The 12,055-nt window shown below is 44.5% G+C and overlaps 1 protein-coding gene across 2 annotated transcripts in view; it reads left to right on the forward strand.

The window, feature by feature from the left end:
* The window catches only part of XPO6 (exportin 6), a 134,664-nt gene that overhangs the window by 115,719 nt on the left and 6,890 nt on the right, over positions 1 to 12,055 (forward strand). For both annotated transcript variants that reach the window (XM_014587730.2, XM_014587731.2), the window contains exons 16-20: positions 2,342 to 2,488; positions 3,462 to 3,651; positions 9,333 to 9,488; positions 10,599 to 10,713; positions 10,873 to 11,044. In XM_014587730.2, coding sequence (XP_014443216.1) covers positions 2,342 to 2,488; positions 3,462 to 3,651; positions 9,333 to 9,488; positions 10,599 to 10,713; positions 10,873 to 11,044 — 780 coding nt within the window. The remainder of the gene's footprint in view (positions 1 to 2,341; positions 2,489 to 3,461; positions 3,652 to 9,332; positions 9,489 to 10,598; positions 10,714 to 10,872; positions 11,045 to 12,055) is intronic.

Consider the following 12,055-nt stretch of genomic DNA (forward strand, 5'->3'; position numbering starts at 1 on the left):
CTTTGGTTTCCTTCATATATGTGGAACAGCTCCATGTTTTCAAGTTGCCCAGTGCTGTTCTCTTGTAGGGCTATATGAAACTTTTACTATTGAGGGATATACGTATATCTGTCTTTAAACATATATGCTGGTAGGCCTGAGGACAGCTTCCTGGAAGTGGAATTTACTGAGTCGAAAATTATATCCATGTAAAATTGAATGTCCAAGAAGACTGTAAAAGTAGAACACATAGGTTCTTTTCTCTTTATAGTTTGAATCTCACATAACAACTTGTCCCACCTTTTTTTTTTTTTTGGTATGTCAGGAGGCACATGCACTCACAGCATACACACACACGGAGAAAGCACTCCCTGGTGGGGCACAGTCATGCTGCAACCTCGTCTTCGTATCTCCTTTCTATCAGGGATCAGGGCATGCATACACGCACCCAGCATGTTTTTCAAGTTGCCAGGGCCAGAATTTGAACCACAGTTGGCCACATGGGATCCAGCTCCTTTAACTACCAGGCTGTGGCACCAGCCCAGTGATACTTCTTTTCTAAATAATTCTATAAACCCTGATTCTTTGATGAACTCTTTTCATGTAGTCTTACAGCTTTGGGTCTGAGCCATGAAACGTTTTCTGTTCTGCTAATTTAAAAATGACAGTGTTTCTTGAACCCCCAATTTTTTATTTTTTAAGTTTTTTTTAAGCTTTTTTTTTTTTGCCATGTGTGGCATGTGTGGTCACCAGAGAGAGAGAGAGACGGAGAAAGGGAAAGTGAGGACTCATCTCCTGGAGGGGATGGTCATGCTACAATCCCCTTTCCATTCTCCTCTCTTTTTTTTAAATTAGGTTTTGCCATAGTATGTGCGTGTTCACAGGAAAGAGACAGTGAGAGGGAAAGTGAGAAATCACCCCCTAGGGTGGATGGCCATGCTATAATCCCCTTTCCTTCTGGGATTTTGGGCTTGCACACATACATGTTCAGCGTGATTTTCAAGCTGCCATGTCTGGGACTTGAACCATAGTTGGCCACGTGGGAGTCCAGTGCTGTAACTATTATGCCACCTGCTGGCTCTTTCCTCTTGGGTTCTTGGGGCACACATGCATATGTGCCTGGCGTGATTCTCGAGCCACCAGGTCCAAGACTCGAACCATGATCAGCCATGTGGGAGTCCAGGGCCTTAACCACTATGCCACCTGGTGGCCCTGAATGAAAATTTTTTTAAGTTTTATTATTTCTAAGTAAGGAGACTGAGATACAGCACCTGTAATAGGGTTGTGACACTGCCATCCCATTAGCAGTCCTGGATCATAGGCACACATGTGCCTGACATACTCGGGGAGTCTTTGGCTGCAAACCTTCCCATGCCTTCCCATGTAGGTTTGCCTTGCAGAGCATCATGTTTAACCACTGTGTCCCCATCTGGCCCTCTGCATTGTTTTTGTTTGCTTGTTTTTAAAAATTTTTGCAGTAGTGCATGTGTGCTTGCCAGAGAGACAGAAAGAAAGAGGGAAAGCGATAAATTACCCCCTGAGGGGATGGCCACACTGCAGTCCCTTCTCCTCAGTCTCCTCTCTGGATTATGGACACACACTCAGCATGATTTTTAAGCCATCGGGTCTGGAACTCAAATCATATAACTGGCCATCTCAGATCCATTACCTTAACCTCCACTACATGTGCTGACCCTGAATTAAATTTTTGATAGACATGTTGAGGTGAAAAAATAGGACAGATTGGCATGATTGATAAAGTACAGAATGTGGGGGTTAGAGAGATCTTTGCATAGTTTGAATAAGAGGAATGTGATGAAGACTCTTTGGATTTTATGCCAAGGAGTTTGCCATGTGATTTAACAACTGATTGGGAGCTACTATAGATGCCAATGTTAATGGAAGAGGGATTAGAAGAGGTGTTATTGGCTTGAGGCAGGAACTCCAGGCCTACCAAAGAATATGAATCCCTTGTTGCTGAGTGTCATCATTAGAGAAATTTGTGAGGTACATCCTAGCCACCTAGGCCATCAAGAACCATTTTTAGGAGCCAGCCCTATGGCATAGTGGTTAAGTATTGTGCAGAGGAAGCTGGATCCCACATGAACAACCAGAGTTTGTTTGAGTCCTACCCTAGTGAGTGTCTTGAGAAACATTTGGCTGTGCTGTGCCTGTGGGCCCAGGATCCTGACAGGTTAGAGAATTGGAGGAAAGAGGATTGAAGAGTATGTGCATTTGTATGTAGAGTGTTCATTGTGTGAATGTACATTTAAAGAAAATTATTTTTAGCTTGTGGCTACCTCAGCAAAGCTCTTGTAACACCAGTCATACAGTAACCAGGTATGTCCTCCTTCCTCTCCAGGTCCAAGACAAGTTGCTGCTATCTGCATGCCACTTACTGGTCTCCCTGGCCACCACTGTGCGGCCTGTCTTTTTGATCAGCATCCCTGCAGTGCAGAAAGTTTTCAACAGAATCACCGATGCCTCTGCTCAGAGACTTGTTGATAAGGTGAGCCAGAGTTAACAGAGCTCAGACCTGAGAAAGCTGAGGGAGAAGAGTCTGGCCTTTGTTTTTACACCCTTTTTGCACCCAGAGTCCACAGGCCATGGCAATATAGATGACTTTTTTAGGTGTGTGATACTGACACAACCTCGGTGACTTGTCATGTCGTATTTGATGACTTTAATGTGAGGGAGCTCCTCCCGATGTGCAGCGAGGTTTCGCTGCTTTGAAGATTGGGAGTTTGGCCAGTATTACAAGAATCCCTTGGCATTCTTTGTGGTTCACAACAGTCTGGTTTTTGTTGTTGTTGTTACATGTTTGTTTTTTTTAGAATTGAGAAGCTCCAGGCAGGTGCTTTGAAAGGATGAGATTTAAAGCATGAGATTTTCCTTCCATAAACCAAAAATTACAAATCCTCCCAGGGGGCTTAAGCTAGAAGTTTAAAAACAAACAGCAAGAGGGTGGCACAGGAGGGGGTTGAAGCAGATACTTCAGAGCACCAGGATGTGGATGCATGACTTCTGACATGGCATATGGATTGGAAGCTAGCCGCCTGACAGCCCTGGTCTAGGTAGCTTTTCAGAGGCTGTCAGACAGCAGCAGCTGAGGGATACATTAGTGTTAGTGTCCGCCATCCACAGCATGACTCCCTCTCTAATGCTTCAAGCACCAGATTAGACTGGTAGTGAGAACACCAGAAATGGTTTCTGAGCCTGGACCTAGGTTCTATGAGACCCAGACTTTGGTGGTATTACTTCACTTCTGGTTCTCCCTGGTTGCCTTAGAGTTGGACCACGGCCTTGCCCAGGTTATAAGAAAGCTTGAGGGCCTGAGCCCAACACGTGGAGTGGGTACTGAGAATGAGTCAGGCACTTGCAGCTCTGCTGTCTGCTGTTCTTTGACGTCTCTCGGATGCCTCTGGGGTCTCTTCTTTTTCAACAGAATCACCGATGCCTCTGCTCAGCGACTTGTTGATAAGGCTCAGGTGTTGGTGTGCCGAGCCCTCTCTAACATCTTGCTGCTTCCATGGCCAAACCTTCCTGAGAATGAGCAGCAGTGGCCTGTGCGCTCCATCAACCATGCCAGTCTCATCTCTGCACTCTCCCGGGACTATCGCAACCTGAAGCCCAATGCCGTCACCCCACAGAGAAAGATGCCATTGGATGACAGTAAGTGACCCTAGTCAGGGACAACCCAAAGAGATAGATGAGTCAGGCATATATTGGTCCTCTGTGGAGATGAGACTTGTACTGGAGTCTCATGAGGTGACTGTCCAAGGTCATGCAGCTTGATAACCACACAAGTCAGATTCCAGTGGCAGAAGAATGCTGGAGAACTAAGAAAAGTGTCTATGGAAGACACGATTGTTGGTGCGTTCTATTGATGAAATAAATCTTATGGTGATTATTGATTGATTTCACATACCTGTATAAGCAGACAAAGCAGTTCACCCCTACACACTGGGAAAATTAATTTAAGAGGTTGGTTTTAAACATTTTCCAAATATAGTTATTTCAGAGGTTTTGAAATAGCTTGGCATCAACTTAGGATAGTATAAAGAAGGAAAAAGAAATTCCTCAATCTCACTAATGTTAATATTTTAGAAGGGTTTGGAAGCTAGCCGCCTGACAGCCCTGGTCTAGGTAGCTTTTCAGAGGCTGTCAGACAGCAGCAGCTGAGGGATACATTAGTGTTAGTGTCCGCCATCCACAGCATGACTCCCTCTCTAATGCTTCAAGCACCAGATTAGACTGGTAGTGAGAACACCAGAAATGGTTTCTGAGCCTGGACCTAGGTTCTATGAGACCCAGACTTTGGTGGTATTACTTCACTTCTGGTTCTCCCTGGTTGCCTTAGAGTTGGACCACGGCCTTGCCCAGGTTATAAGAAAGCTTGAGGGCCTGAGCCCAACACGTGGAGTGGGTACTGAGAATGAGTCAGGCACTTGCAGCTCTGCTGTCTGCTGTTCTTTGACGTCTCTCGGATGCCTCTGGGGTCTCTTCTAGGCTCAGGTGTTGGTGTGCCGAGCCCTCTCTAACATCTTGCTGCTTCCATGGCCAAACCTTCCTGAGAATGAGCAGCAGTGGCCTGTGCGCTCCATCAACCATGCCAGTCTCATCTCTGCACTCTCCCGGGACTATCGCAACCTGAAGCCCAATGCCGTCACCCCACAGAGAAAGATGCCATTGGATGACAGTAAGTGACCCTAGTCAGGGACAACCCAAAGAGATAGATGAGTCAGGCATATATTGGTCCTCTGTGGAGATGAGACTTGTACTGGAGTCTCATGAGGTGACTGTCCAAGGTCATGCAGCTTGATAACCACACAAGTCAGATTCCAGTGGCAGAAGAATGCTGGAGAACTAAGAAAAGTGTCTATGGAAGACACGATTGTTGGTGCGTTCTATTGATGAAATAAATCTTATGGTGATTATTGATTGATTTCACATACCTGTATAAGCAGACAAAGCAGTTCACCCCTACACACTGGGAAAATTAATTTAAGAGGTTGGTTTTAAACATTTTCCAAATATAGTTATTTCAGAGGTTTTGAAATAGCTTGGCATCAACTTAGGATAGTATAAAGAAGGAAAAAGAAATTCCTCAATCTCACTAATGTTAATATTTTAGAAAGTAACTATTGGAATCATGCTTCTGTTATTGTCTGTCTTTTCTGTTTCTAAATGCTTTGTACTTACATAGTTGGTTAAGACTGGCTGACCTGTTGAGGGAATACTGTGTACTAGACTCATGCCTTGGCCATTTTATGTCTGTTGTCAAATCTCTGGCTATGTCAGCATCAACCTTCAAAGGCTGGTAAATGATGCTGGTTTTAAGTATTTTTCTAAAATTTAGTAAGTCATTTAATTTTCACATCAGCCTTTGTGAGTTACATTCTGTTCATTATTCTGATTCTATCCACAGGAAGCTAAGTTATAGGAAGGTTAGGTAACTTGCTCAGGGTGTTCCATACAGCTGTTGTTGACTCATGTTTTGTGAAGTATAATGTTGTCTTTTCTCACTTTAATGTAAGAAGGAATGATTTCTTGTTTATTCTGCATGTCTAGCTCAGGTCAAGAGGGGGAGGGAAGTCTCTTAAGGACCCAGGCTGACGAAGGCTCCATTACATTATCTGCTTCCACTGCAAGGGAACTTGGTGTTCTTAAAGGTCCTGACTAAAAGTGATACTTACCAGGCCCACTCACGTTTCACTTGCTAGAGCAAGCTGCGTGGCCATGGCTTAGCTTCAGAGCGGTGGAAGTGTGTATTACTGTGTTTTGGAAATATTTGCTGCATAACATCAATGATTTCCTCAGAGGGAGTGTTTACTGCCTGCCAGGCTCTGGGTTAAGAACTTTGCATATGTTATTTCATTTAGTTTTCTCTGTATATGCCTGTGAAGTATATCTTAGATATTACCTTCATTCCGTAGCAATAAAATGATGGTTTGGGAGATTTTCTTTTTCCTGTCTCAGTTTTATGCTTTGAAAAAACTTTAAACCCATCGAATAGTTGAAAGAATAAGAAAGTGCTTTTCCCCTAGTATGCTATTTTCATTTATTTGTTCTTTTTTTTTTTTTTTTTTGAGAGGTTTTTGTTATAGGGCGTGTACACTCTCCAGAAAGACAGAGAGAGAGAGATAGAAAGCGAGAAATCACCCCCCAGGGGGGATGGCCACACCGCAATCCCTTCTCCTCCATTCTCTCGGGATCTTGGGCATGCATGCACACAAGCCCAGTGTGAGTTTAAGCCACCAGGTCTAGGACTTGAACCGCAGGCGACTACATGGGAGTCCAGTGACATAGCCATTATGCCAACTGCTGATCCTGTTATTTTTATTTTTAATTGAGCCACTTAAAGTAAGTTTCAGTCATTGATTGACACTTAATTCCTGAATATTTAACCTTTCTGTCTGTATAGAATAAGATAGTCTCTTATTCTCTTGATCATAATCAAAACAACCATTAACACAACCAGGATGTTGAATATCATTACAACAATGTCATTTAGCATACAGATCTCATTAAAATTTTCCCCAGTTGTTACCAAAATGTCCTTTTCTGCCTTTTAAGAATCTAAGATATGATCAAGAATCATGTGTTATATTTGGTTGTCATATCTCTTTGGTCTCTTTTAATTTAGAAGAGTACCCCATTTTTGTCTGTCTTTTTTTGGGGGGGAGAGGTTTTTGCTGTAGGGCGCGTGAGCTCGCCAGAAAGACAGAGAGAGATGGGGGGGGGTGATGGCCACGCCTCAGTCCATTCTCCTCTCCGGATCCTGGGCACGTACGCACACGCGCCTGGCGTGAGTTTAAGCCACTGGGTCTGGGACTCAAACTGTGGTCGACCACATGAGAGTTCAGCAATGTAGCCATTACACCAACTGCTGGTCCTTATTTTTGTCTTTCTTGACACTGGCATTTTTGGAGAGTCCAGGGCTATTTACTTATAGACTTTCCCATAATTTAATTTTGTCTGATTATCTCCAGCAGTTTTTGGTATAATGATATGTACTTCCTATTGCGCTGTGACTATTAGTCCCATTGCAGTGATGCTCAGATTTCTGGCGCTGTCTGCTAGTCTGTTGATTGGAAAGGTGCCTTTCCCCTCAAGGTCTGCATGGTGCCAGTTGCTCTGGGTCACAGGGACAGCGGTGGGGTCAGGAGTCAGGCTTAGGTCTGAATGGCTCTAGGCCTGGTGCTCTACACCACTGTACCACAAAGCAGGGATTTTAGTGGTTTTGTAATACCCTGTCCTATGGACGTACCACTGTTGACTTAACTACTGTTACATATATCCTACTATTAGGTACATCTATAGTGCTTTTGGTTTTTTTGCTTATGTGTTTTTATGAATAAATCTTGGTCCTTATTTTAGTTCCTTAAATGTTGAAAGTCAGATACTGGTCTCTTGACTGTTGGTTTTTCCCATTAAGCTGCTCCCCTGTGCCTTGTGTTTTCTTGGGATTATGTCTGCCTGTCCCCAGTGTGGTTTCCTGGCTTGGTCCGATGCTTGTAGTGGTTGTAAGTGGTTCCTCCATCAGTAGTGTGTGCGTGCCTTTCATTCATTTTCCACCATCACTGTGACCCGCATCAGTTGACCATGCCTGTCGTGAGCCATTGTCTGTTTTCATTTCTGTGTGTGGGGTGATGTTATCTAGCCACATTTTTAGATAAAAGACACCATTGGGACCAGCAGTTAGCGTAATGGCTATGTCGCTGGACTCCCATGTAGTCAACCATGGTTCATGTCCTGGACCTGGTGGCTTAAACTCATGCCGGGCACGTGTGCGAGCATGCCCAAGATCCCAAGAGGAGAATGGAGGAGAAGGGATTGTGGCGTGGCCATTCCCCCTGGGGGGTGATTTCTCGATTTCTGTCTTTCTGTCTGTCTGTATCTGTCAGGTGAGTGCACGCGCCCTATAGCAAAAACCTCTAAAAAAGACACCATGACTCAGAATCCAGCAGAGCTAAGGGCCAGGCTGGATTCTTTCTATCTACTAAGCACATCTGTTTTGCCCTTCCCTGGAAGATGCTTCAGCACCACAGAGGCTGGTGCTCTGGGTTCAGGGTGATCCAGAGAGTGCTAACAGGTGGCAAGCAGCTCTCTGAGCCCATCTCTAGTTAGGCTCCTGGAGGTTGCCTGGAGTGAATCTGTGAGGCTCAGACTGAGCCTGGGGTTCTTCTTGGGGAGGCTGCTGAGGAGCTCCAATCACAGGGGAAGGATGACTTCACTCATTCTGGGAATGAGGACAGCTTCCTTGACCTGGACCTTCTCACATGCCAGGTTTGTTGCTAGAATTATTCTAAACCTGTTTCTGATCCTTACACCAATCTTGCAAAGGTGAGGTTGTTGGCTGTCTCCTGTGTACTCACCTGGATCCTGCCATGTTGTGACCATCTGTGGTTCATATTTAAGATCCTCTAACTTCCTGTCTGCTCGCTGGCCACTGCTTCTGTTGTCTCCATGTGCTCTGTGGAATCATAAAGAGAACTTGTTTTTTATTTAGAGATTTTTAATATGGGGCACGTGTGCTCACTAGAGGTTAAGAGACAGAAAGCAAGAAATCACCCCCAGGGGGTATGGCCATGCCATAATACCTTCTCCATTCTCCTCTCAGGATCTTGGGCATACACGCCCGTTGTGAGTTTTAAGGCACTGGGCCTAGAACTTGAACCATGGTCAACTATGTGGGAGTCCAGTGGTGTAAACCATTATGCCAACTGCTGTCTCCCATAAAGAGGACTCTTATATCAGGGTATTGTTAGAATTATGTATTGTCGATAACATAAAATGAATTCTAATAACAGTAAGGATAGCTGTTATCAGGCTACAGGCCAGATCAGCCAGGCAGTTTATTCCTGAACTAAGCACCTTTACCTGTGCATGGTAGGGGTTTTGTGGATTACGGCCTGGAAGAGTGCCCGTAGGTGAAGGAGAAAGCTTGAGCTACATTTGTCTGTTCTGGCCTGTGCTGATTACCTTGTGACACTTTGTCACCTGTCAGCTCATCATAGAGTGCTCATTGAGTCCAAGGCACTTAACCTGGAGGTGCATTTATCTCTTCTTGGTGGGTGTGTTGCTGGTGGGTAGAGGCAAAATAGAGGCAAAAACCTGAACAAGAGGTCAGGCAACTGGAGTCCTAGCAGTAATGCAAATAAACATGAAGAGACAGGGATACAGAGAAAGGCCTAACAGAATCTAGAGAGATGAGTTCCTTTAGCAAGATTGCTGTGTGATTGTTTTCCTGACTCCTTTGCAGATTTATTCCCTTTCTCTTGTGTTCCCTCTTCCTGTGCTTTATTTATCTTCAGACAAGTCATAACCTGGAACTTAATCTTGATTTGCAGCCAAAGTGATTATCCACCAGACACTTAGTGTCTTAGAAGATATCGTGGAGAATATCTCTGGGGAATCTACCAAGTCCCGACAGATCTGTTACCAGTCGCTGCAGGAATCTGTTCAGGTCTCCCTGGCCCTCTTTCCAGCTTTCATCCATCAGTCAGGTAGGAGCTGGCCCAGAGTATCTGCTGAGCTCTGTAGAGCACACTCAGTCAGCATGTGCTGGCCTTGACTTGGCAGGGAAGGGACACCTGAGGTTAAGGCTAAGGGCAATGTTTGGGGTGGCTGGGGCTGAGGCATCATGGGAAAGAAAGCAGAGCCCTCAGTTTGAGCCTCGTCCCTGTGTCATGTGACATTGAGTCATCTTAGGCTTTTTGCCTAGTTTTTTGTTTTGTTTTGTTTTTTTAAATCTTTGCCTTCTCCCAGTGTGGAACATGAGTGTGTGAGAGAGCAATGGGGGCATTATACCAGAGAGGCAAGAGAACTTTTTCAGATTAGTGCCACTTCTTTACTTAGGTGGCCAGGTGAGTTTTGTAGATTGTGTCTCTCCCTCCACTCTGTCACTGTCACCATTGGAGGCTCTCCTAACTCTGTGGATGTCTTTGGGCAGCTCTTCTGAGAGCAGTTACAGAAGTCTTGTCTTATGGGAGAAACATCAAGGGCATCTCAGGCAGCAGATATTCCCTGGTTGCCTCTTGGAAGCAGATCGTGTGTGGTTAGAGCCCAACGTGTGGTGCACAGGATGATGGTTGAGATCTAGAAGTGAAACCACACTAAAGTAACCAGTATTTTCTGCAGTTAATTCACTTAATTGACCAGGGCTGTGCAACCCAAAATGTACTCTCATTACCCACTTTTAGCCACTTAACCCCTGACCCTATTGCAGGGATTATTGCTCACAGAGAGAAATGACTAAAGCATCCAAGTGTTGACCTGATTGAATAGTTTCAGCAGTGTGAGCACAAAATGATCTCTGCAGTGATACCTCTGATTATTGCTGGATACTGGGTAGTGAGGGAGGCTTGGAGATGACTTTCATTTCCTGTCGTGAGCCATTAGACAGAGGTTCCTTGTACCAGAGCTGTTTTCTCAGCATGTCCTTAATCATTTTCCACTTTCTATCATTGGCTCTGAAAGTGTTGGGGAAATTTCTTCCAGCAGGAAGTCTCAAAGGGATGTGATAGTTCAGATTGTAAAAGAAGTTGATCAAGCCAGGGGCTTCCATTCATCCCTGCATGCATGCATTTGACCATTGGTTTTGTCCCTTTATTTAGATGTGACTGATGAGATGCTGAGCTTCTTCCTTACTCTGTTTCGAGGCCTTAGAGTACAGATGGGTGTGCCTTTCACTGAACAGATCATACAGACGTTCCTCAATATGTTTACCAGGTAACCATTTACGTGCAGCCCGAGGCTTGCACGTGTGTCTGGCTATAGAGCACGGGGCTTTTTGCTCCTGTCTTTACTTGCTGGAAGTGTTGGTTTTCGTGTCGGTCTCTGAGACGCATATCTTCGGTTATTATATGGCTGTTTTCCTTCCTCTCATAGAGAACAGTTGGCCGAGAGCATCCTCCATGAAGGCAGCACTGGTTGCCGAGTGGTGGAGAAGTTCCTGAAAATCCTACAGGTGGTAGTCCAGGAGCCTGGGCAGGTGTTCAAACCTTTCCTCCCCAGCATCATCGCCTTGTGCATGGAGCAGGTGTACCCCATCATTGCTGAGGTAGGAGGGGCTCCAGTAGTCCTTACTCTTTCCATCTGGGGAGAGAGGAGAGAAGGAAATACCAAGGGAAATGCTTTGTGTTTTTAAGTTCATTGTTAGTTATTTTAATATTCTTTTAAAATAATTTTTTTCAAGATAGAATGCCTTTAGGTTAGTGTAGTCTTTATATTTTATATTGGCCAAGTTAATTAGAACTAGTCTAGTATAAACATAACAGAGTAACATTCCTCACAGAGTAGGTTGGTAAGTAAGAGCAGTGTCCTATGGCAACCAGTTTATTACTTCAAGTGAATGTCTGGCTTTCTACAGCAGACGTTATAGCAATGTACTTTCCTATTAAAATAATTCATGGTCTCAAAGATATAAGGCACGTTCACAGAACTATTTAAACAAACCTTTCTGTGTTACAGGAAAGCTCTTTGTCGTTCTTAGAAAACAGGCACTCAGCATGACAAGATTCAGAGTAGGTCATAGATTTAACTTATATTTTATGGTATTAAGGCTGAAACCTATCCAGTGCTTTGTATCATGAAATACACTTGAGTCAAATCCCACCTGGATGACTGCAGTTCAAATCCTGGTCCAGGTAGCTTGAAAAGAGCCAGGCAGCTGTGTGTATGTCTCAAATCCCAACAGGGTGGAGAAATGGGAGGAGAAGGGATTGCAGCGTGACCACACTGCATTGGGGTGGCAGGTGGGGCATGCACATATGCTCTTTAGCAACTATAAAACAATAAAATAAAAATTTATGTCACAAAAGCTTGTGACTGGTGGCAATTCAGTTTTAATCGAAGCTGGATTAAATATAGCTGAATTTATATATATATATTTTTTTTTTGAGAGGGTTTTGCTATAGGGCACGTGCGCTCACCAGAAAGACAGAGACAGAAAGACAGAAAGTGAGAAATCACCCCTCAGGGGGGGTGGCCACGCCGCATTTCCTTCTCCTCCATTCTCCTCTCGAGATCTCGAGTATGCACACACCGGCACCCCGCACGGCGTTATATCCAG

The sequence above is a fragment of the Tupaia chinensis genome, unplaced genomic scaffold (assembly GCF_000334495.1).
Source record: "Tupaia chinensis unplaced genomic scaffold, TupChi_1.0 Scaffold000231_1, whole genome shotgun sequence".
Taxonomy (NCBI): Eukaryota; Metazoa; Chordata; class Mammalia; order Scandentia; family Tupaiidae; genus Tupaia; species Tupaia belangeri.